Raw genomic sequence first — 26,606 nt, 5'->3', positions numbered from 1 at the left:
TCAAAGGTACATTGATCATGACTCGCAGATGATCCCTATTGATTTTCAGGTCAAAGGTCAAGGTCACAGTGACTCGACTTAGAAAAATGGTTTTCGGATGATAACTCAAGAAGGCCTACGCCTAGGAACATGAAACTTCATTGGTACATTGACCATGACTCGCAGATGACCCCTATTGACTTTCAGGTCACTAGGTAAAAGGTCATGGTGACTTGACACAGTAAAATGGTTTCCGCATGATAACTCAAGAAAGCCTTCGACTAGGATCATGAAACTTCATAGGTACATTGATCATGACTCGCAGATGACCCCTATTGATTTTCAGGTCACTAGGTCAAAGGTCAAGGTCACAGTGCCAAGGAACGTATTCACACAATGGCTGCCACTACAACTGACAGCCCATATGGGGGGCATGCATGTTTTACAAACATCCCTTGATTTTAAGGTTTTTGATGCTGCGTTTGTGTATTTATGATTATTTTTGTCATTGTTGTACCTAAATCTTATATGAGTAGTTGAGTCATATAAAATAAATGTTAAGGCCACTAGAACAGAACAATTGTTTTATTGTTAAGCATTCTATTGTTTTATATATTTCAGATCCTGATTTATACTGTAGGATTAACTGTTATTTGAATTTTCGTCTGCATGTGTTTCATAAAGGACTGAAAAGCATTTCTACATTATTAAAAGAAGTGAACTGTGAACTATCTTATTTATGATGTCTTGTTTATTGGGATACAACACAGCCGTAACCATCCGGGTTACAGTATTATAGACTATTTTAACAGAATTATACTTCAACTACATGTTCTTTAACATGTAAAACTTCATACACTAGAGTATCAAAATTGGCGACAGGTTCATTTCTAATGTTTTGAAACGTTGGCCTATGGTTGAAAAGTTTTATCGCACATCTTGTGTTTGAATTTATTTGTGTTTCAGTGTTAATTTTAACTCTAAGGTTGATAAACTTTTGAATCTAGTTTTATTTCTTTCATATTTCACAAGAAATATACTTGAACGATTTGAACAAAAAGGTTTTAACATTATAAACAGTAACAAAATGGCAACAGGTTCATTGTCTTTGGTTCCAAAACGTTTGCGTATGGTTGAAGACTTTTCTTGCACAGGTTGTTTAGAGCAGAATCTTACGGAATCTGCAGACATTTATTGTGAAAAATGTTTAAGGTTTTATTGTAAAAAATGTGTTATCCTGCATAGTCAGTTTTTTACAAAACATATGACATGTGGAAGGGAGGATATTAAGAAATGGCCAGTTTCTAAGGCGGTGGAAGATTTTCTCAGGAAGTGTGAGGTGCATGAGGATGAAACACTGACACAGTTTTGCCATGACCACAGTCAGCTGTGCTGCTCTGCATGTGTTGGAACAATTCACAGGTATCTCACACATTTATATTCCTTTAGTTATTAATAATTAACAGCGCTTTCGCTAGCTTTTAAAAGTTGGAAGTCCTGACTTCCAAACCATAAATCTTGGACGTCCCAAACATAAATTTTGAAGTCCCACTTTTATTTCATAATTTTAATAGACCCCACCGATTGTGATTTCGATGGATACAAACATGTTCCTTAAATCTGTAAATAAACATATAATATTGATAGATCTTTGCATGTTCCAACTCTATCCATTACCGGATAATCCAGTATTATTACGATTTATATTTTCAAAACCAAACTATAGCCAATGACTATGTCAAAAAATTTCATAAACTCAAATGTCCGCCATTTTACACGAGTGCATTTACAAATTTATTTATGGGATGGGGGAATTCCCATTGAACATGTGTGAATCAGGTGACGCAATTTGAGAGCATCGAGGACAGTGAATTTTTTTAACCGTGAGTCCTGCGTCCTGGACTCACAAAAATATCTGGGGATGCAAAGTTTTGAGTTGTGAGTCCCAAAAATGCATAGAATTTTCAAAAAAAATATTAAAGTTTAATACTTGGACTCGCAGTAGCAGCGGTTTTCAGCCTTATATATCAGGAGCCTATTAAAGGCCCCTTCCCAATTGAGAATAAAATCGTGCAGTTTTCCGAAGATCCTTACTAACACCAGCTTTTTCATTTCCCAAAGCAGTAACTTTAGGGAGAATTCTTCCCAAAATCCATAGGTTAGGGCCTCTTTCCAATGAAGCGAGGAAAACCCCTGACTTTTTCGATTCAGGGAGTCGTAGATTTGCAGGTTATGGAGTCCCAGGACTTGGATAAGAAAAATTGTAAAAAATCACTTGGAGGACCGATCATGAGGGATTTCAATAGATTTTAAAAACTGGAAGTCAATGACCCCTGGGCTGAAATTTTGAGGAATCAAATTGAAAAATACTAGGGGTCAATTTTGAAGCGCGTTTATTGTGTTTTTGTCTGTATTATTCATTTTTTTAAATAAAAATATGCTCTAAGAGCAACACAATATCTTAAAAAGTTACGCTGCTTTATTAAATAAAAATACCATGATAAATAACACAACATATTTTAATGAATTGGTACACAAAGATAAGGACACAATATCAATAATTTGTGTGAACAATATCAACTTTAAGTTTTTCAAAAACAAAACATGTTCATTTTACAACTTTTTAACCAGGTTTTCCAGGGAAAAAACTTGTTATTAGAATGCGGGCGGGCTGGCTGGCGGGCTGGCTGGCGGGCGGGCGGAACAAGCTTGTCCGGGCCATAACTATGTCGTTCATTGTCAGATTTTAAAATCATATGGCACTTTTGTTCACCATCATTGGACGGTGTGTCACGCGAAATAATTACGTCGATATCTCCAAGGTCAAGGTCACACTTTGAGTTCAAAGTCAAAAATGGCCTTAAATGAGCTTGTCCTGGCCATAACTATGTCATTCATTGTGAGGTTTTAAAATCATTTGGCACATTTGTTCACCATCATGGGACAGTGTGTCGCACGAAAGAATCACGTCAATATCTCCAATGTCAAGGTCGCCACGACTAAAAATAGATTTTTTTTAAAAACAAACTTACAAAGGGGGTTAATTTTGTTTGTTCATTTCAAAAGTTCAGTTTGAGTTTTCTCCCTTTATCAGATTTTTTTTCACTATGAAAACCTGGTTTTGTGACAATTTTGTCCCTTGTTATTATTTCTATCACTATACTATGTTATTTGTAAAAACAATAAATACTCATTAAAATCTACTTCATCATAACTTATTAAGTCTTTAACACATTTAAGTAATTTAAGATATGTACCGGTAGCACCGTTCCATCATATATTTCCTCATTATATTATCATCATCCCTATGATAGCTTTTGTACAAAAACATAATCTTAATGCATGAAACATCTTGTATATCTATTACTGTTTAGCCGATTACTATACATGTCCGAAATATATACACTTAAGAATGCCTTACCAGTAGTAGTTTAACTTTAATTATCCAAATTTTCCTCGTTATCTGGTTTAACAAACCTTATCAAATGTTTGTTACATCCAGTTAATGCTTTCTCCATTATTGAATCACCACTACTTGTAATTTGAATCGCGTTTTTTAATTGAACGCGGGTTCAATGTTAATTTACAATACGTCCGCCATTTACAATGTCGAAGGTCATGACGTAGCAATTTAATTCTACTCGGATAATTTATGTATCTCGTCGAGGAAATGTGTTTTCTTAATGTTTATGTGTAGTATTATGACTTGTTAGTATAAAAAATGAACTGTGATTCCAGTTTATATAATATGGGCGTTACTCGTAATTATCGGTGGATTAGCAACTTTCAGGTCAAGGTCACGGTGACCCGAAATAGTAAAATGGTTTCTGGATGAGAACTCAAGAACGTTTATGCCTAGGATCATAGGTACATTGATTATGACAGATGGCAGATGACCCTTTTTGATTTTCAGGTCACTAGGTCAAAGGTCAAGTCACAGTGACCTGAAGCAGTAAAATGGTTTCTAACATAATCACACAATGGCTACCACTGCAACTGACAGCCAATTTGGGGGAATGTGTGTTTTACAAACAGCCCTTGATAGGATTTTATCAGTCAATAGTGTTTATGCCCAGCCTTGATTGATGTGTGAGGTGTATATTGATTGACCAAACCGTCCATTTGTACTTTACTTGACATTTGCCTTAGTTGGCAATTATATTTTTCACTAATGCTTATTTCTGGATTTATCGTTATTGTCATTATTCAAGCTCTTGGCATTGCATTTAAACCACTTCTGGGACATTCATCAACAATCTTTGACTAATACAACATGGTAAAATTTTAAGACATTAGTACCACAAAAAAAAAGAACAAAGAGGCAAAAATGATCAAAGTTTAAAAAAAAATAGAATAGATTAATTACAGTACAGCCAACGTGGAACAAACATATTTTGCGAACCGCGGCGGCAATGCGAAACAAGTCGATGCCGAGTCGGCCGTTGAAGCATTTCGAAGCGAAGCTTCGCATCTTTCCGCCGAGACATGCCGAGGCAAGCCGCGATCTGCGACATGACGCCGAGTCCATGCGCATCTTCAAATCAAAATCTTTTTTAAATGATTAGTTAGTCAAAGAAATTTAAAAGAACAATTATAATTATGTTTAAAATCAAAATTAATTTAATGCGCACAGATTCAAAATAGATAAATTAGTTAATAAAAAAACATGCTGTTGTTTTGTTTTTAGTGATTGCATTCCCATTTCTAAAGAAATTGCTATCATCCGGATATAAATAATTATTATTTTAAAAGAATGCAAATACAAAAAATCGAATTAATTAAAACAAAATACGATTATCACAGGCACGTATTAATAAGATTCCAATAATCATTTGCCATCGTCATTTATAGAATCGGCTTAAGTACTTTAAGTTACTTTGTGTGCGTTTATTGCACTGTATGATTATTGTCTTTATATTAAAACAATCAACAGACATATTTGTTTTGGGTTTAATTTTTACGACAAAGTGTATTAGCATATAAGCATATTTAATGTGGCTGGCCCCAAGTTAGTTTGTTTCCTGCCCGTAGTGTATGTATTTCACACATAAATGTCACGTAATTATGTGTTGGCTGATACGAGTGGTCAAGAATCCAGCAGTTGGTTGATTTATAATTGCTTGTTGTTTTTGCAATTATATTTTAGCTGAGACAATTAGCAGTTGAAGCCACATCAATAACCAACACTTAATTGTTGTTTTGTTAATTATCAGCTTATTATAACTATTGTTTGACTATATGTATATAAATTAGTTTCATTTTGTTTACATTATGCAGTTGATATCGCTAATCATTACCCAATAATCCCGTTTATTCCAGTTTTAAAGGAAATTCCGGTAAATATTTACGATAAAAGTGCTCAAGACACACACACATTCGCAATTACATTTTGTATTCTCAAGTATCAAGTACATTTTGGTGTTTGTTACCATTTAAAGATGTGATGAAATAACGCCCAATCGGGGCGGTTTTTTCCCAATTGAACACGCATAAATCATCTGACATGATGAATGTTTTTATACAACACAAAATACACCCAAACTTTCCATGCAACGTTGTACATGTCTGCATAATTTTCGCGCGCTTTTTATGGAGACAAAGGATATTTTAGCACTGTTTATTTGACGCTAGAATTTGTTAATGTAGCATTAGCATTAAAATTCGGAAGTGTGTTACGGATTACAAATTTAAGAAAGCTCATTTCAGAATCAAATGAAACATTAACATTGTGCTTAATTTATTTAACGATAATTTGTTAAAGCGCACTTAGTGCCATATCGCTTATTAAAACGTGAAAATAATTAATATGAAAGTAGCATAAATCTAGGTTTCTATGCTACACAAATGTACATGTAGGTGTATATCTTATCACTCAATCTGCAGCGTATGTATGCGGCGGATTTACTCCATGAAAGTAGGCGAGGTTAAAACAGACAGCGTCGTTGCGCAGATCGATGCCAAGTGCCTCAGCAATACGCCCGTGAACACTCGACACGCCCGCCGCAAACTAAATTTTGGGCCGTGGCGTACATGTAGCCGCAGATTATGTTTGTTCCACGTTGGCTGTAATGTAGATCAAGCATCTAAAAAAAATGAAACCACTTCTGTCATATTAATATAGTATAATTAAAAAACTGTAATTTGGAGTAGACAGATAATACTATACACAAATTGGTTTCATACATTAAAACAATTGTTTCACAAAGTACATAGCATAAAGGGATATGCTATATGGTTTTCAACACATGTCAATTGTTTAAGGATAATATTTTTTCGGGTCAGGTAAAAAAAAGCCTTCAAAGTGCTAACTGTAAAAGTTGTATGGCCATAATTGGTATATAAGTTGCGATTGAAATTTTGCTGATGACAAGTGTTATTGTGTATAATGTTTGAATGCTTTTACAAACATATTACACTACGCGTCCCGCGATTTTTGCCAAAATCACCAACACTCAGTGGTCATTATTTATTTTGGGTTAAAAATTATCGCGATCTCGCGCGTTTCATCACGCGTCGAGGTCGAGCATGATCACCGTGTATGCATAAATATCTCCGCGGTGATTCACCGCGATTCACCCTGTTCACGGTCAACACAGTGAAGAAACATTTTCCTACGTTACATGTACATGTCTAATCTTCACAAAGATTATAGCAATATGGGATTATTAGCATTGTTGGCAGATACAAGAGAGTAGCCTTTTAAAAATTTCAACATGTATTTCACACCCATGTCCCTGACAGGTTATTTTTTACTTTTTAAATGCTGAGTATAAAACAAAACAGTGTTCATACCTAGCTGTATGATGCCGCAACTGGAGGAGTGATAATTGCGTTATTGGTTATGCAATTAACAGTTTGAAGCCATGGAGAACTCATAACTGATTTTAATGTAATCGTCGTATTTTTTCCGAGTCTCTCGATTCCCCGATACATACGTTTCAACTGTCTCAATCACATTCATGCAACTTCTTCCGTCTTTATCCATTGCTCGATAATCCCGCATATGCCCTATTTCCATTTTAAAAGCGAATTCTGGTTAATATTGATGATAAGAGTCCTAAAGAATGTCATACACGCTGTTTTGTAACCGTTGCGCTGTTTCAGTTCCTTCATTATTGAAACAATTATTGTATTGTATACTGACTACACACTTAAGTGTCATGTTCAGTTCATGATCTTCTTCAACGACCAATAAACAACTTAATTTATATTTAGATTAAATGCAACATGTACACATCATTTTCTGGGAATCAAGAAAGCGAGTTTATTTTGTGAAAATTAACCAATATCTGTTTATTGAATTTGTCAAACTTTTATATATATATATATATATATATATATATATATATATATATATATATATATATATATATATATATATATATATATATATATATATATTAGCAATTCTAATGAAAATAAATATCGTTATTTTAAATGTTTTAAGCAATTTAAGTCTTTTTCTGAGAGCATATATGGGAATTAACTGTGTGAGCTACTTCAAAATGTTAACAGCTATACAATCATTGTTTTGACAGACAACGCGTGCTTATCTTAAGTTTGTTTCTGGTAATACACAGGATATTGGATGTTTGGGGCTTGATTGAATAATAAAACAAAGATGCAGTCGGCGGTTTTCAGTAGAACTTTTGTACAAACCAACTTAATCAACAGTGCACATGCTTATCTAACATTTAAGGATCATTCAACACGGGTCCAAGCAACTTGCATGGACCATAATACACAGTCCTATGGTTACATTTAGTAGCACTTGTGGTCAGAAACTAACAAGTTCGAGTAAGAAAGCAAAGAGATTATGATTTGAAAAATTGCATGGGGTCCGAAATGTAACAGAATGCCACCAAACCAAACGATTCACCGCCTAATTTTAAGTGTAACAAAATATGTTTGAAACATTTAAAATAACGATAATTCCGAATGATCACAGCCTCCATTTTCAAAAGTATAGACTGTTCAACATTGCTCGAGAAATTGTAAAGACAAATGTTCAGTAATGTTCCATTAAATGAATTTTACACGCTTCTATTTTATTAAATAGATCTAGCAGCCCAATGGCGATTGGAGAAGAGTACATCACCTGAAGCAATGTGTAAATTTAAATTTAGATGCACATGTAAGTCATTTTCTGAAAATCAGGACAAAGTGAAAGTATTTATTTTACAAATAAACCAACATTTGATTTTATTCAAATCGTCGACATTATTTATATTTGTGTCGTCTGTGTACATGTATTTGAGCAACTCTTAAGCAAATAGATATTGTTTATTTCGACGTTTAAAGCAAGTCTAGTTTCCGATATTAAACTATAAAAATTTCTTCGGTATGGTTACTGACCTACACAATCATTGACAGATGACATCCGATGGTAATTGTATGAATGTATGAAGTATGCAGAGAAGCTGATGAAATGTTAAAACAATCGCATAGAAGTAAAAATATCAGGTTATTATCTGTACCTGTTTCTTTCGAAGTGAATACTCGTTGTGGCTGCGGAGAAACTTCAAGAACAAAAGAATCTGTAGCCGCGAACTTTGTTGGTTTTGCGTGAGCCGTACTGTACCATTGTTATTTCAACAAATAAAGATATTGTTTGTAAATCAGGATTCGACATTCAGCAAGTACGGTGTTTACTTTCATATTGGAATACATTTTCGCGATCTAATGTGATCGTCAATAGTGATGACATTAGTTAATAAGTAGAAATTTAAATCTAGTAGTCACCGCGAATCACGGCGATTTGCAGTGTTTTCGCAATGATTCTACAGCTGATCTTTATCGCCAGATGGTCGCAGTGAAATCACGGCGGAATCACCGTGAATCAACCACAGAGTGGATTCACCCCAATTTGCGGCGAATCACTGCGATTTGCCACGTTGGCCTAAACGCGGTGGTCTGTTATTTATACAAAAATCGCGGGGCGCGTAGTGTACGCTTATATCTTGCTTATTTTGTGAAAACTTTCAAAATATTCTTGTCCTTAACTCTAGGACCTAGGGCTACCACATTTGGTATGTAGTGAGATACAGTAGTCCTCTACAAAGTTTGCTCAAATTATGCCCCTGGGGTTAAATTTGACCTAGCCCAGGGGGTCAAAAAAGTGTACATTTGCTTAAATAGGGCCTATATTTAAGTATTTGCACATACCGAGAATATTTTCAGCCTTTTTCAGCAGTGGAGCGATACAGGGCCATCATGGCCCTCTTGTACTTGTTTGATAACTTGCAGAAAATGCACTTTTTGAAAAAAAAGAAAGAATGAATTTGCCTTTCTTTTTGGAAATTTTCAGACAGCAATTTGGAATTTCGTAGTTTTTCTTCAATTGGGAAAGTATACCTTTTACAGGTACTTTATAAAGAAGAAAAAAAATCGCTGTGTTACATGTCATAAGCCGCTTATCAAAGGCTAGAGTGTTAATACTTAGACTATATTTAGAAATAGAGGACCCTTTTGTAAGAAGCAGGGTTATTTTGCTTTGCATCTGTTCTTTAGTTCGTTGGTCCGTAGACCAATTGTGTTCCACAATATATCTAGGGAAAGCTTTGACCTACAGCCAGGCAACATGTTTTATGTTAACATCGAGGAAAATTAAGAGGTCAATCCATTTTAAGGTCAATAGGTTAAAGGTCACAGAAGATTATAACATGAAATTATAAAGATTTAGTAGTCAGTTTTAGTTCCTGTTATACCCATAATAATATTATAAGCAGATTTTCAATTATGATAAAAGTTATATTACAGTAATGCCATTATTAAATGCATTTAATCATTGAATTTTAATCCATTTAAGACAACTGCATTTATGTAACAAAATTATGAAGAAACATATAGAGTTGCACGAGTTTACCTGACAATTAAAATGTCACGGTGACTCAACTTAGAAAAATGGTTTTCGGATGATAACTCAAGAACGCTTTTGCCGAGGATCATGACACTTCATAGGTACATTGATCGTGACTCGCAGATGACCCCTATTGATTTTGAGGTCACAAGGTCAAAGGTCAAGGTCACGTTGACCTGAAATAGTAAAATGATTTTCGGATGATAACTCAAGAACGTTTTTGCTGCGGATCATGACACTTCATAGGTACATTGATCGTGACTCGCAGATGACCCCTATTGATTTTCAGGTCACTATAGGTCAAAGGTCAAGGTCACAGTGACAAAAAAGGTATTCACACAATGGCTGCCACTACAATGGACAGCCCATATGGGGGGCATGCATGTTTTACAAATAGCCCTTGTTTAAAATGTCATTTTTGTATAAATATGAGACTACTACAATTATGATGAAAACAACAGAAACAACATATAGAAGTGCGCATTAGCTCACATGTCTGGTTACTGTACTTGTTAAGTTGCAGGAATACATGTTGAGTTATATACAACAGAAAAGTCATGCAGATGGATGGAAAAGTGCAAATCTATGAACCCCCATATAAAGCCCAAGAAGTGTTAATTTATTGTCCATGTATGTTTTTATTTGACACTTTATTCTTGTTTGAAGCATTACATAATATCACTGACTTTTCCTTGGTATGTACATGTATAAATTTTTTATTTCAGCCAGTGCCGAGAAGTGACCCAGATTTCGGAGCTGACCAACTCGCAGCCCTCAGACCTAGAGGGGCTGTCAGTGGAGCTGGAAACTGTCCTGGGGGATATAAAAACCCTGCAGATCAGTCAGGAGGCCAGCATTCAGTCATTGCAGAGAACATACAATGAACATAGGGAAGTTATGATAGAGCAAATGTGTGGCAATTTAAATACTTATATAGATAAATGTGATAATAATTCTGTGGGAACATCAGGCGGAAATGAGCAATATTTAAAAAAAGAGATGTGTAGGAATGTTGTTTCTATCTTGAATGAATTCGATAATATTACTGCGAAGGAACTTAACGAGATGAAAGATGAAGTTATAAGCATTAAAGGGTCAGTTACAAGTTCTATTCATAAATGCACCAGTCTTCACAATGACTTGTCACAATTCCATGAAATTGTTCAGAAAATTGGAGATCATAAGCAGCTCTGCCTTATAACCAGCATAAAATGTAAGCATATAATACAGCAGGCACTGACTCTGCTGGGAAAGTCAGGCAAGGCGTTTAATGTCAAGAGTAATACTGAGCACAATGTGCGAATACCAAGTGATTCAGGAGCATGTTATATCCGTGGCGTATGTGTTCTGACTGATGGGCAGGTGCTGGTCGCAGACGGGCAGAACGATAAAGTCAAGCTGCTGAACCAGCAGTACCAGGTGGTGAGTCACTGTGATCTGACTGTATATGTAAGGGACATGTGTCAGATCACACCCAGTGAGGTTGCGGTGGCTCTGGATAAGAATGCTGGCAACACACATAATGTCCAGTTTATTACAGTCACCCAGAGCCAGCTCACTCTTGGTAGGAAGCTTGAGTTACAACATGGATGTACAGGTATTGCCTGCCATCAGGGAGAACTGTTTATCTGCTCTAAGACTGCTCTGTACAAGTACGCACTGAGTGGCAAACAGGTCTGCAGACTCTATGAAGATAGGTCATCTGATTATTCAGGTAAGAATCATGGTGAATTCATCCTGATAACATTCGTATTATGTCTAGTCAAATTGTTTTATTTTAAATCCATACAATGACAAATTTGGGAATTTTTATCCAGTAAATGAACCGAATTGGTATTTATTTTTTTAATCAACAAATATTGACCCTTTAGGCCATTATCTTAGTATTTTGAAAAAAAAATCTTATAAATTATAGTTATATACTTGTGAGATGATAATAAAATAAAATTCAGATGTAATAGCAGAAAACCCGCTGAGGTATTATAAAATATTTGTTATATAATTCATATGTGCCCTTTGAATGCTACAGTACATTGTAGCCAAAACAAGATTCAGAAATATTGATTTATAAACATGAGTAATGAAGTATTTTGACTGTCACTACATGGCATGTCTATAAATAGAAACTGTGTTCCTGGGAGAGAGACACTTTCTGACCCTGTCTTAATTTTGTGGTTGTAAAATGATTGTACATGTACAATATGTTTACCTGTTGATAGAACTGTTCAATTGTTTCAGTATGTGTAATTGTTTCCATCTGTGTAATTGTTTTGCTTCAATTCATATCGCATTTCAACATGTCAAACGTTAACACAATAGCTCTGCTACTGAAGTTTATTGTCACGCTTAACTATTGAATCATTGAAATGTATGCATATATTTTAGATGTGTAAAGGCCTCTTTATAGCAACATATGCATACTACAATATCACTGCAGTATGTTTAATAAGATTATTTAACATTTACATTAATTCAATATCTTGATGTTACTCTGTTTTGCAGTATACAAGTGTGCTGTGAGTCCCACAGGGGACAGGCTGTACATCTCCAGCTACAAGCAGCACAAGCTTCTCATCCTGGCCAGGGATGGCACACTCCTGGCTACATACACAGACCCAGCACTAGTGCTCCCATATGGTCTACATGTGACCCCTGCAGGCCAGGTGCTGGTCTGTGGATTGGGGTCCGCCACTGTACTACAGGTTGGCTGGGAGGGGCAGAGTAAGCTGGCTACTCTGAAGGATGGAGTGAGGAGCCCATTGTCAGTCTGCTACAGCAGCACCACATCATCCATCATTGTGGGACAGTGGGGGGGTGACAACATCCTGGTGTTCAGAGTGGAATAGTGTGTACATGTATGTATGAGTTGTTGTAATTAGTATTTCAATTACCATGTGTTGTTTAGCATACAAACATAGTAGTGTGTGATGTTACAATACAACATTAAATGTGTAGTTAAAGATACAAATGATTTATGTGAACATATTGATATCTAATTACACACTGTGAGGGTTTTTGTTAGAACATTACATCTAATGCATATTATGTTATGTTGTCATAACATTTGTGTCATTATGGTCCTAACATTTAGTTCTTGTAAACTGTGCATGAAAAAACAAAGCATTTCAACTGAAAATTTCATATTTGTACAAAAATGCACATGTACATAGCAACTAAGGCTATTTTTAGACTTTCATTTCTATAAACACCATGCCATTTAAGAAATGTATATGGATGAATATTTTTTATATAAAATATTGTTTAAGTAATCTTTGGAGGCGCATATATTGGAATTTTACGCAATGTTTACAGAAAGGTAACACTTGATGTGAGATTTATTAATTTGCCACATTTTATGCTGTTGAGCATTTGTTATTGATTTTCATTACATTTATATAAATTTGTGTGAATCCTAAATATACATACAAGAAAAACATCAAGCTATTTTGCTGCTCCAGTCGCTGCTGAGTCAGGACAACTATGCTGAGGATGTGGTGGACAAGGATGACCTGAATACACAGAAGGTAACAAAGACGTTTTTAATTATCAGGCCTTTTCATGGCCAATATGGGAAAAAATGCAATTTCGGGATTTTTATTTTTTGTGTGCGAAAAGTCCATTGATTTCAGAAAAACAAATTTAATATAACTATTTCTAAAACTAAAATTTAAAGAATAAAATCATATTACGCTAGTAATATACTTCTTTTAGATCTTATTGAAATATAATTGAGACATATTAATCATAAGTTACTTATTATGCCCCCCATTTGAAGAAGAGGGGGTATATTGTTTTGCACATGTCGGTCCTTCTGTCCGTCCACCAGATAGTGTCCTGATGATAACTAAAGAACGCTAAGGCCTAGGATCATGAAACTTCATAGGTACATTGATCATGACTGGCAGATGACCCCTATTGATTTTCAGGTCACTAGGTCAAAAGTCAAGGCCACAGTTATTCGAAATAGTCAAATGGTTACCGGATGATAACTACAGAATGCTTAAGCCTAGGATCATCAAACTTCATAGATACATTGATCATGACTGGCAGATGACCCCTATTGATTTTCAGGTCACTAAGTCAAAGGTCAAGGTCACAGTGACAAAAAACATATAAAGATCATGGCTGCCACTACAACTGACAGCCCATATTGGGGGCAAGCATGTTTTACAAAACAGCCCTTGTTAAAGAAAGAAAAACGCTTTGCGTATGGGTCCGTTTCACATACCCATAAAAGGAAAAGACCTGCTTATGTATTCCCTATGTATTAAGAATGCAAAAAAGATGAGGTGGAAAAGAAAAGTATGAATTTACTTAAGATAAAATACCCTTTTTACTTGTTTGTATAGTGTAAACTCATATATATATATATATATATATATATATATATATATATATATATATATATATATATATATATATATATATTCATCCGAAATTTCGTGGTCAAAAAGACTTTTACGGACACATAAGTTTATTTTGTGGATTTCTCAGTTCAGAAAAATAAATGATGAATTTGTGTCAGTTACTTTTCTGTGTGTGATAAATTTGTGGATCAGTGAACCCTTAAAATCAACCAAAATAATGTCCCTGAAATAATAATGGTTTACAATGTAACCTGTGTATTAAGAATGTTATATCTCAAGGGACATAGAAGTTATGAGGTTTTTTTGAAACCTAAACGCAGATTTCGAAACCTAAACACTAAACCTAAGTTCAAGGTCAAGATCACAGGGGTAAAAATTTGTGTGCGTATGGAAAGGCCTTGTACATATACACATGCATACCAAATATGAAGGTTATATCTCAAGGGACATAGAAGTTATGAGCATTTTTCGAAACCTAAATGCAAAGTGTGACGGAAAGACGGACAGACAGACAGACGGACAGTCAGATCACTATATGCCCCCTTTTCTTTGAAAGGGGGCATACTTAAACCATTTTGTATTAAAACATTGTTGGCTAATGTTATACTTATCTGTGAATTCAAAATGATAATTTTCACTAAACTTTCAGAGCTGTTAATTTATAAGCCAATATGCGGCTCATCAATAATATTAATTGTTGTCGTCTCAGATAAGCATGTCAAGTCCACATAAGCTTATCAGGTAGGACACTTTACGACTAGACTGGATTTTTGTAAAAAGGACACTTCCTTTCAACGAAAAAAACCTTTGAAGAGGAAAGTGTTGTCCCTATTAGTGTGTGCAGACTGCGCAGACTTATAAGGGATAAGAATTTGAGCACATGCATTAATAGGGGGAATTTTGACAAGATGAAATTGACAAGAATGATATGATTTAACAAAACATAAAATGGCGTCTTTTATTGTGTATATCATGTTTACAGCAGGACTTGTTTTACTTGAGGATCAATAACTCAAACCCTTCTTCAGCTCGATGCTTTCCAACTTATCATACAGGAACCTCAGTTACACAACACCCCGAGAATTTCTGTCATCCTCATAAGGCCTTGAGTTTTTATAAAGTTGTGAGATATTTAATAAAGCTTATAAATATGATTCCATGAAATGCATTTGTTCTCAATAAGAAGGACCCCGGTCTCATTCCCAGAACAGTGTAATAAAAGTTTTAGAGTTAGTTTTCATGCATGCAATGGCAACAATGTAAGGTTGCATGAGAAAACAGGACTTAATGCATGTGTGTAAAGTGTCCCAGATTAGCCTGTGCAGTTTGCATATTCCATATTGGTTCGCTCAACGTTACAGCTACTGCTCAGCAAAGAAGACAACTGTCTGGTGAAAGGCTGGCTGTATAACAGTCCAGTGATGTCGGGGGACGCGGCCTTTCCATGGCTGGGGATTGCATTTTAATTTTAAAGCGGCGCAATAGGGGGCATTCTGTTTCTGACAAACACATCTCTTATTTAGATCTTATCGAAATATGATTGAGATATAATTATCCTGAGGATATTATTTTTTTTAATAAACGCTTTGGGTTTGGGTCTGTTGAACAGACCCATAACTTGGCAAGGAAAATGTATGCATGTGTATTTCCTGTTTATTTAGAATGCAAAAAAAGATGAGGTGGAAAAGAACAGTATGTAGTTTCATTAATGTCATCCATGCATTTAGGGAATTTTTTTAATATAGGAAGTCTCTTCTAAACGAAATTCCGTCTAGCGGAGTAGCCTGTGTGGCTGTATGGGCTCATCTGGGAAGACACTTTACGCAATATTAATAATAAATTACTGTTTTCTCAAAAGGAGGCTCAAAGCAAATCCACCTACAGTCTGTCACAGAGTTTAACAAGATGAGCCTCATTCTGGGAAACGGGTTCTTAACGCATTCAAAGTGTCATCCACACATTAGTCTGTGTATTGCACACACAGACTAATCATAGAGGATACTTTCTAATTTTGTATCTTTACATCATGTCATTCTTAAAAAAAAAAAAATGAATTTATACATATCGTGCTGTTTTATTTTTCGGTGATGTGTATAAAATGCTTATAATTGCTTTGATTCTTAGCGTTATTCCTTACATATGATCATTTTTTGATTGTATATTTAACTATTTTAAAATATTGATGACTTAAAAATATGACGTATATATTTTCTGTTCTTACTAATTCAACAAATTATTGCAAAGTTATGTTAGTAAACATACATCTATTTGAAATCAGTTCGATCAAATTCCAGATGGGTCTAACTTTTGTCGTCTGTCCCAGCGAGGTTTAGTTATTGGTTTTCGCCTGTATTGAGCAAGGAATACACCTCTCTAAAAAAGATTTAAAATTATTGTTCTAAATGAACAATTGTGTATCAAAATTAAAAAATAAATACAATAAAGCTTTTCAAACACTTTACTAAAAAATGTTGAAAAAAACTCTAAATTCATTATTATTTGTTGGAAATTAATTAATGTTCATTTGGTGGGTTTACTAATCCACGAAATAAACTCAAACACATAACAAAATGACCTGGGGCTAATTCCTGTTATTACAAAATCAGGAATCCACAAATTTACCATGAACAAGTATTTTTTTATAACCTGGAGGTGCCAAGAAATATAAATCATTATCCAGTATCAGGGGGGTAACATTCCAGTCTCCAGCTTGAATTGGTGACTAATATTTTGCTTCGTTTTATCTGTCAGGGCCATTTTTGAAATAAAAGTCTGTCAGAAAGGAGCCATGACTCAGGGCTATTTTTCCTTCTTAGGGAATGGCATTTTTTCACGAATTTCAGAATTTCGTTACTCAAATTTTCACAATTTAAAGAAGTTTGCAACTGAAATTTTCACTATGTACTCTTTTTCGCAATTTTGAAAAATTCAAGAACGAAGGATGACACAAAAATGACTCAAAACAAGCCCTGTGATTTGATTTGTGTTTGTGGACGTTTTGGGTATATTTTTTCTGAAACTTTAATTTTCCCCTAAACATATCAAACAAAGTTAATGTTGCAATTTACTTTCAAAAAAAGATCGCGTCTTGGTATTGGTAAATGTGAAATTTTCTATGTTTGGGCGTCATCAAAGTACGAACGAACTAGTTTTGTCAGCAGGTAGTCATTAAGGGCAAGTAGTCTGTAACATAATTTTACTCCCAGGTGTATATGAACAGCCATTTATTTCCCTTTAATATGTCCCCCACTATAGTAGTGGGGGACATATTGTTTTTGCGCTGTCTGTTGGTTGGTCTGTTGGTTTGCGCCAACTTTAACATTTGCAATAACTTTTGCAATATTGAAGATAGCAACTTGATATTTGGCATGCATATGTATCTCATGGAGCTGCACATTTTGAGTGGTGCAAGGTCAAGGTCATCCTTCACGGTCAAAGGTAAAATATATGGGTCAAAATCGCTCATTTAATGTACACTTTTGCAGTATTTCAATATTGAAGATAGCAACTTGATATTTGGCATGCATGTGTATCTCATGGAGCTGCACATTTTGAGTGGTGAAAGGTCAAGGTCATCCTTCAAGGTCAGATGTCAAATATATGTGGCCAAAATCGCTCATTTTATGATTACTTTTGCAATATTGCAGATAGCAACTTGATATTTGGCATGCATGTGTATCTCATGAAGCTGCACATTTTGTGTGGTGAATGGTCAAGGTCAAGGTCATCTTTTAAGGTCAGAGGTCAAATATATGTGGCCCAAATCACTTTATTTTATGAATACTTTTGCAATATTGAAGATAGCAACTTGATATTTGGCATGCATGTGTATCTCATGGAGCTGCACATTTTAAGTGGTGAAAGGTCAAGGTAAAGGTCATCCTTCAAGGTCAAATATATGGGTCAAAATTGCTCATGTAATGTCACTTCTGCACTATTGAAGCTAGCAATTTTATATTTGAAATGCATGTGTATCTCATGGAGCTGCACATTTTGAGTGGTGAACGGTCAAGGTCATCCTTCAAGGTCAAACGTCATATAGGGGAACATTGTGTTTCACAAACACATCTTGTTTAAAGCACTCATAATAGACACTTCTGTATTTGCAAGTGGAATAATAAAATGAGCACTGACACTTAACATTGCCACAAAAACGCATGTAAAATAATATTTAATGGGTTTTTACAATTAAGTTCCGTGCAATTAAAAAGACCCTTCATTCTCAATTTGAAGATTTTATGCTAGGAATTTTCCCAATAGTATTTATTATGATGCAAATTTTCCTTATTTGTGTGGTACAGATGCTTTTTTTGCAAAAAATGCTGGTGTATTACTAACTTACATGTACAAGTTCAAAATACTGACTGGGCGAAAATATTTCATATTGGTCCCCTTAATGTTACAGCAATTGCTGAGCACAGCGGAAGACTGTTTAATGAAATGCTCAGCCGTATCAAAGTCCACCAGTGTGCGGGGACGCGGCCTATCCATATCCGTATATTACATCATTTTAGCTGTCACTAACAAGGGAGATAACTGTAGATCTGCACCAGCAGTGAGTTCTTCCTCTTTAGTTGCTTTTTAATTATTTTAGCTGACACTAACAAGGAAAATAATTACAAATCTGCACCAGCAGTGGGGTTTGCCTTTAAGTTGCTGTTTAATCAAATATGTCTAACAACTTTATTACATGTTGATTTACTTTGGAACTATTTTCTAGTGTGAATTTTAACAGATTTTAACAATCAAATATCTGTAAAGGCATGGTAAAATATTGTGTCTGTGTTTTTTGCAACTTTGCAAAGACATTAATATTTGATTATTTCCTCCCGTTTATTGAAAAATATATTAACAGTAAAACATCTGTAAAGGCATTATAAAAGTAAAGAGATTAATATAATGAGTACAATTAGAAAAAATCATGCTATAAAGATAAATAAACTGTGCTGTGGGGAAATGGGGCTTAATGCATGTGCTTAAATTGTTGTCACATATTAGCCTGTGCAGTCAGTACAGGCTAATGAGGGACATCAATTTGCTCTTTAATGTGGTTTTGCTGGCTGGAAAGAAGTATCTTCTTTATAATAATCCAAAGTGTCCTCCCTGATTTGATTATGTGGATTTCACATGCTACACATCCTAATATCGATGAGCTGCATATTGGCTTATGAAATTACATCTCTTAAAGTTAAGTAAGGATAATAATTATGAATTTATAGGTTAGTAAAGCTTTAGCCAACACTTGTTATGTCTTAATACACAATAGTTTAATTGTATTAACGTTCATGCTATTTACGTCAAGGAACCAATAAAATGCTAGATTAGACATTCATGAGATAGACGTTTTGCTCTTGAAAACCTTTGCATCCAATCAAGAAGCAGAGTTTTTAAAGAATGTAATATAAACATCTGTTACAAGTTCATATCACCCACTGTGCCTTAACATCTTATCAAGAAGCAGATTTTTTAAAGAATGTAATACAAACATTTGTTACAAATTCATATCATCCACAGTGCCTAAACATCCAATCAAGAAGCAGACTTTTTAAAGAATGTAATATAAACATTTGTAACAAGTTCATATCACCCACTGTGCTATTGTTGTTTTTAGGAGAGCACAAGCATTGATATGTAGTTAGCCCAGCAACAGCTCCAGTCCGGCCTGCAGGAGCTCCAGTCCAGGGCGACCCTTCTTCTCTCCTGACCCCAAGTTACTCCCCTAGACCTCCGGCCTCAAAGGGTCAGCAGTGTTTAACAATTCCGTTATGCAGGAAATTCTGAGCACGTCGAGATTTCATGCGCTGTTCTCAACTACCGCTATGTCCGTGTCGAGTTTCCCACACTCGCAATTGAGTAGTTTTGTTTAGCTGGAGTGCCCGAGTGGGACGAGTGCTAAAGACACCAGAGTTATAGCAGTAGTTTTGGTAACGCTAACAGTCAGTTATCACTGTTGGACATCACTAAGAATGACCAGTTTAATGACGTGTTCCATTTTTTTACGGGACGAACAGAAATTCAGCAAAGAATTTGAGAAAATCAAGAAACAATTCAAGCCATAAATTCAACAGTGTTACCTTGCCAAGGGGAATACTTTTGATGTTGATAGTTAGGGCAACAGTACCGACTTTCACGGTTTGTCCTTTCAGGGGCAAAAGTGTCCTAAGAGAACGCGCTTTTGACGCTAATGCTGACGAAGAAAGGCAGTAATGACTAGGTTGTGAACATACAGAACACGATACATCAATGAGGTGTGTTCTTCTGGCGCGAAATCCGCGAAATATTGGAAACACTGCTAAAAGCGAACACGTGCGGTTTTGTTACGAGAACTTGACACTCCGAGCCTAAAGGGCATCGTATTGATTCGAGGCCAAAGAAGGCCTGGAAATATGACAGCATTTTTGTTTTATGATCCAGTACGCCATTCGACGCTCAACCGAAGTTAATCAGAACTCAAACTCAATCCTCAACAATATCAGCGAGGCCAGCGTGTCATCTCAGCTTGTTGAGCTTCAGGTGAGACCTTACTGTTTTATGTATTTTGAAAATTGGGGCTGATAATTCAGTCCCATTCGTAATCTCAAAACGTCTATATTTCCCATAATTACTGGCTAAAATTCTCAATTCAATATTTGTTTAAATAGGTTGAAACATTGAGTTCATTTCCTTATTCGGCACCATAAGTTGAACCTTAATGCAATTAATGTTGATAGCTCTTGTTCTCAATGTTTTAATATTTGTTAACGATAAAACAATCCCAATTTAAATCAAAAACAGCAGGATTTTTCCTAAATTTTCCTAATTCCAAATATTGTTTCATGTACAATAAACTCTGCACAGAGCTAGCCCCTAGTTCTAGCACATTTAATAGTCTTTTATAAGAATAATTGGCTTAATTTGCAAATTTCACTAAGTGTTATTAATATTTTGAAGTTGTTGGTGTTCTAAACATTGTTTATTTCACATAAAATTGGACATGATTATTATTTAAAATATGGCCGGGATGTTTGCAAAACAATTGCACTTTATTCAAATTATTGCTTTCAGAAGTGAAACTTTAAGTCTTATGTATGTCCTACAAAAACTTGGCTATATATTCGAGAAATCAACAAATATCAATACAGCGAATTAATTTAATCAGAAAATGCTATAATTAGTCTAGTATAATGGCCCTGGTAGCCAGATAGAGTGGCGTAGGTTTTTCTCATCATAGATGTCCATCGTTTTTTTTTGTATTTCTGTTTAATCCATATACAAAACATGTTTGATCAAGTACACATACACTTACAGTATTTAACTCACATCTATTGTTTCTGATGATATGTCATACAGTTGTATTGTTTTACTTTTGATGTTGTTCAGTCTCACATTCTTAGTTTTATACATATAAAGGTGTACAGTATCATGTTTTAAGTTTTATAATGACATATTTAAAGAGTATCACATTAAAAATTATATAGTGTTACATGAATTTTAAAGTTGTTGATTCTCACATTTTGTTGTATAGTTGCACATTTTAAGGTGTACAGTCTCACACTTTAATTTGCTCAAGTTATGCCTGTTTTTGTTTTTTGTTTAGATAAGTATTTTACCTTGCTACAAACTGTACTTAACAGTGTATTCTTCGCGGTTTTAAACAACAAAATCTCAATGTAAAGTTCGTGAAAGTAATTCAACGCTATTCTGAGTTCAAATTGGTGAAAAAGTAATTGCAATATCCTGAATATCAATTATAGACGCAATGTTTGTCATTAAAAAAGGTGTGTAAAGTAAGTTTGTTTTAATATTCATTTGTCACTAAATACAATTCGGGTTTAGTTTGCTTTCCATTGCCTTTTCAGCAAACATTCTGAGCCAACAAGACAAACATTATTGTACAATCCCGACTCCCTTTTGCAAAAATACTACAACTCTCTCAAGAAATTCAGCACGAAATCCTCTTTTTATATATTAAGATATTTTCCCATGTTTGCTTCATCAACACTTCCAACGGCGGATCCTTGGTAATTTAGACTGCAGTTCCAGCGTGGATGGGGCTTAGCAATAAATTGATGCTGGGCAACGACAAATTGTTCGGGACAAGTCGCTGGAACCGAAATGATCTGATCCAACAGATAGCTTATAGTGATGCGTCCATTAATGTGACTTACCTCGATATGTTGCTTTTAAATAATGCAAACCTTACACCAGAAGAACAGTCTGCGAGCAATTAAGGCCATTAAACAACCGTTGTTGTCTGGAATTCACCGCTTTGGGTTGACGAATTTGGGGTCGGGACTCGCTCTATCTCTGTCTACGGCAGCAGCAGCAGAAACAACAAAAAAACACGTAGTATTTGAGGGGTGCTCTGGGATACGGGTTTCAATGTTTGTGCTTATTGTGTCATCCCAGATTAGCCAGTGCATACTGCACACACAATGAGTCCCATTTAATGAGGCTCATATAGTGTATCAGTCTTCTTTCTGCCGGATTAAGGAAAAGTCCCTAGCATCAAATGGGAATTTTGTGTTTTTATGTCCCCCACTATAGTAGTGGGGGACATATTGTTTTTGCCCTGACTGTTGGTCTGTCTGTTGGTCTGTCTGTTGGTCTGTCTGTTGTCTGTCTGTTGGTGTGTCTGTTTGCGCCAACTTTAACATTTTGCAATAACTTTTGCTATATTGAAGATAGCAACTTCATATTTGGCATGCATGTGTATCTCATGAAGCTGCACATTTTGAGTGGTGAAAGGTCAAGGTCATCTTTTAAGGTCAGAGGTTAAATATATATGGCCAAAATCGCTCATTTTATGAATAGTTTTGCAATATTGAAGATAGCAACTTGATATTTGGCATGCATGTGTATCTCATGGAGCTGCACATTTTGAGTGGTGAAAGGTCAAGGTCATCCTTCAAGGTCAGAGGTCAAATATGTGGCCCAAATCGCTTATTTTATAAATACTTTTGCAACATTGAAGATAGCAACTTGATATTTGGCATGCATGTGCATCTCATGGAGCTGCACATTTTGAGTGGTGAAAGGTCAAGATCATCTTTCAAGGTCAGAGGTCAAATATATTTGGCCCAAATCGCTCATTTTTTAATTTATCAAACTTGGTAAATAAAAATCAAATAACAGTTGATATCATATCAGTTTAAATCACAGATGGTCGGCGCAGAGTGTTGTCTATTTTTCAGCCAAAGGTCAGCCCCTGAACCCAAAGTTTATCATTGTATAACAAAAATTAATATAATTTAATATAATTGTTTCATTCGTTTTAATTTTAGTAAAACAATTATTTAATGCCTTTAGTACATTAAACAATTATTTTCTTTTTTTATTTTCAATATTTATTTAAGTGCCTGCATTTTGTTTAAAGAGCCGGTTCTTACAGAACCCTATTTAATCATAGAACATGGGGCTCCACATTTTCCTGCCCAGGGGTCAAGATTACCTTATCCAAATAGTAGATTGGTAGTGTAATTTACTTTGTATTATGTGCAGTTGTTTTACTCCAAATTTCAATTCAAAAAATTTGTGTGTGTTATATATTGATAATACTCTCTCATGGGTGCTAACGTAAAAATCATCAGGTAATCGTAAATATTTGTATTGTTTTGTATTGCCTTGAAAGTGTGTAAGGGGGGGGGGGCTTATAGATTTATCCTTGTCAGTAATTATATCTGTCCTTGCTTCCATCATTCCCTATGTCCATCCCACCTTTTTGCTGTTGAACTGCACTTAATAAATATTGGTTTCAGAGGGATGAAACATGTTAGAATCAAGTGTATAGTATATAGATGGCTATTTTTGTATCAAGTCTTTAGTGTATATCCCATTTGTATCAAAAGCCTACAAACATGATGTATTTCTTATATTTTTTTTTACTTAAACAACATTGATTGACTTCCAATATAACTGATACAATTTCAGAATGATTTGAATAATTTGGTTTACATGGGACACATTTATGGGATGCACTGAGATTTTTTAATCTGTTTGCAGAAGCCTTATCCTCAAAAGTTCAGGTCCAAAAAAAGATGGTGACCAACTGCAACTCAGCCACTTCATTTCAATAGGTAATAAAGACGCTATAGCGTGAACTAGGTGAACTGGAATTTTCTTAAGACCAGAAAGATGTTAAATGAAGATATCCAGCGATATAATTATAGTTTGTCAATAATAGATTCTTTCAACAATACCATAATAAATATTATTTTAATTAATTTAACAAGAATTATTCCACCATATTGACTAATGTATTAAGCATGAGTGCGATGATTCTCGATTCTGTTAATACTCAATCAAATAGCAATGCCCGACAAACCACTAAAACAGATTTGTTTGAAGAACACGCGTATAAATATTTAAAATATTTACGGATACTTCGCGTGTGGCCGGTTGACTCATATGTTTTAATTTCACTTCCTATATTCTTTTGGTTTTCTGTTCTGTATCTATAGGTTTATGACCAGCAAGATGTAATAATGTTATATAAGCCGCAAAAACTCCGCGGAACATCCCGTTCTGCGTGTGATGCAGCTAAGAACTGCACAGAAAAAGACATTCGCTATCCTTGATCTCATTCATTTAAATCTTTACCTTTCATAAACTCCAACCACAATCAACGCCGTATATCATTTTTATGCCCCCCTTCGAAGAAGAGGGGGTATATTGCTTTGCTCATGTCGGTCGGTCGGTAGGTCGGTCGGTCGGTCTGTCCACCAGGTGGTTGTCGTATGATAACTCGAGAACGCATACGCCTAGGATCATGAAACTTCATAGGTAGATTGATCATGACTCGCAGATGACCCCTATTGATTTTGAGGTCACTGGGTCAAAGGTCAAGGTCACCGTGACCCGAAATAGTAAAATGGGTTTCGGATGATAACTCAAGAACGCATACGCTTAGGATCATGAAAATTCATGGGTAAATTGATCATGAGTCGCAGATGACCCCTATTGATTTTGAGGTCACTAGGTCAAAGGTCAAGGTCACGGTGACCCGAAATAGTAAAATGGTTTCCGGATGATAACTCAAGAACCCATACGCCTAGGATCATGAAACTTCATGGGTAGATTGATCATGACTCGCAGATGACCCCTATCAATTTTGAGGTCACTAGGTCAAAGGTCAAGGTCACGGTGACCCGAAATAGTAAAATGGTTTCCGGATGATAACTCAAGAACGCATACGCCTAGGATCATGAAACTTCATGGGTAGATTGATCATGACTCGCAGATGACCCTTATCAATTTTGAGGTCAAAGGTCAAGGTCACGGTGACCCGAAATAGTAAAATGGTTTCCGGATGATAACTCAAGAACGCATACGCCTAGGATCATGAAACTTCATAGGTAGATTGATCATGACTTGCAGATGACCCCTATTGTTTTTGAGGTCACTAGGTCAAAGGTCAAGGTCACGGTGACCTAATTAGTAAAATGGTTTTCGGATGATAACTCAAGAATGCTTTTGCCTAGGATCATGAAACTTCATAGGTAGATTGATCATGACTCGCAGATGACCCCTAATGATTTTGAGGTCACAAGGTCAAAGGTCAAGGTCACGGTGACCCGAAATAGTAAAATGATTTTCGGATGATAACTCAAGAACGCTTTTGCCTAGGATCATGACACTTCATAGGTACTGATTTTCAGGTCACTAGGTCAAAGGTCAAGGTCACAGTGACAAAAATCGTGCTCACACAATGGCTGCCACTACAATGGACAGCTTATATGGGGGGCATGCATGTTTTACAAACAGCCCTTGTTAAAGATATTTCTTGTTTACCATTGATGCATAAGAGAGTTCAGTGATGTCTATAGATTTGAATAAGATGAATTTTTCTGTTTTCGATAGCTGTATATCAACTTTAATGACCAATTGTGACCTATCAACTATGTGATTATAGTCTTATTGGTAAACAAAGCACAAGCCAGTAATAGTGTAAGTAGCTTTTCATTGATTGCATCAGGAATAGCCCATATGACTATTACACCCAGAACAATCCTAAATGTTACGTGTTGCAAATCAACACATTTAATGATCATTTGAGTTGATTTGAGCACGAAGTTCTCAAAGTGAGAAATTGCGATCACCTTATGTTTGGGATCATGCTTGTTACCAATCTAGAAGCATGAGTTGTTATTGAATCTTGATGAAACTTGGTCATAGGCCTATTGTTTATATATATATATATATAATTGTTTTCCAGTGGTTTGTGTTCAGTGTCAAGCAGTATCCTAGCAATCAAGCCAAGTCAGCGCAGCAGCAACAACAGATGCAGCAGCAGTCGTACGCAATACATCAACAACACTGGTGCATATGCATTAAACTATAAAGAAGTATGAATGCAAACATGTCTGTATAAATTTAGTTTATTTTCAACCATTTAATATTTACTTGTTATATTTTATCAAAAT

At 35.4% G+C, this 26,606-nt stretch overlaps 1 protein-coding gene across 4 annotated transcripts in view; it reads left to right on the top strand.

Moving 5' to 3' along the window:
- LOC127833836 (uncharacterized) overlaps positions 1-26,606 on the top strand; it is a 52,390-nt gene that overhangs the window by 17,819 nt on the left and 7,965 nt on the right. The window contains exons 3-10 of one of the 4 annotated variants that reach the window (XM_052359323.1): positions 601-1,401; positions 10,564-11,552; positions 12,341-12,693; positions 13,297-13,362; positions 18,611-18,760; positions 19,817-20,718; positions 24,187-24,260; positions 26,399-26,502. In XM_052359323.1, coding sequence (XP_052215283.1) covers positions 1,067-1,401; positions 10,564-11,552; positions 12,341-12,684 — 1,668 coding nt within the window. In that variant the 5' untranslated portion in view covers positions 601-1,066 and the 3' untranslated portion in view covers positions 12,685-12,693; positions 13,297-13,362; positions 18,611-18,760; ... (1 more) ...; positions 24,187-24,260; positions 26,399-26,502. Of the gene's footprint in view, positions 1-600; positions 1,402-10,563; positions 11,553-12,340; positions 12,694-13,296; positions 13,363-18,610; positions 18,761-19,816; positions 20,719-22,043; positions 24,160-24,186; positions 24,261-26,398; positions 26,529-26,606 lie in introns of those variants that run through there. The other 3 variants (XM_052359322.1, XM_052359324.1, XM_052359325.1) reach the window with 3 other exon arrangements.

This window comes from Dreissena polymorpha, chromosome 6 (genome assembly GCF_020536995.1).
Source record: "Dreissena polymorpha isolate Duluth1 chromosome 6, UMN_Dpol_1.0, whole genome shotgun sequence".
Taxonomy (NCBI): Eukaryota; Metazoa; Mollusca; class Bivalvia; order Myida; family Dreissenidae; genus Dreissena; species Dreissena polymorpha.
The sequence above is the reverse complement of the archived record's forward strand: the minus strand, read 5'-3'. Positions and strand labels throughout refer to the sequence as shown.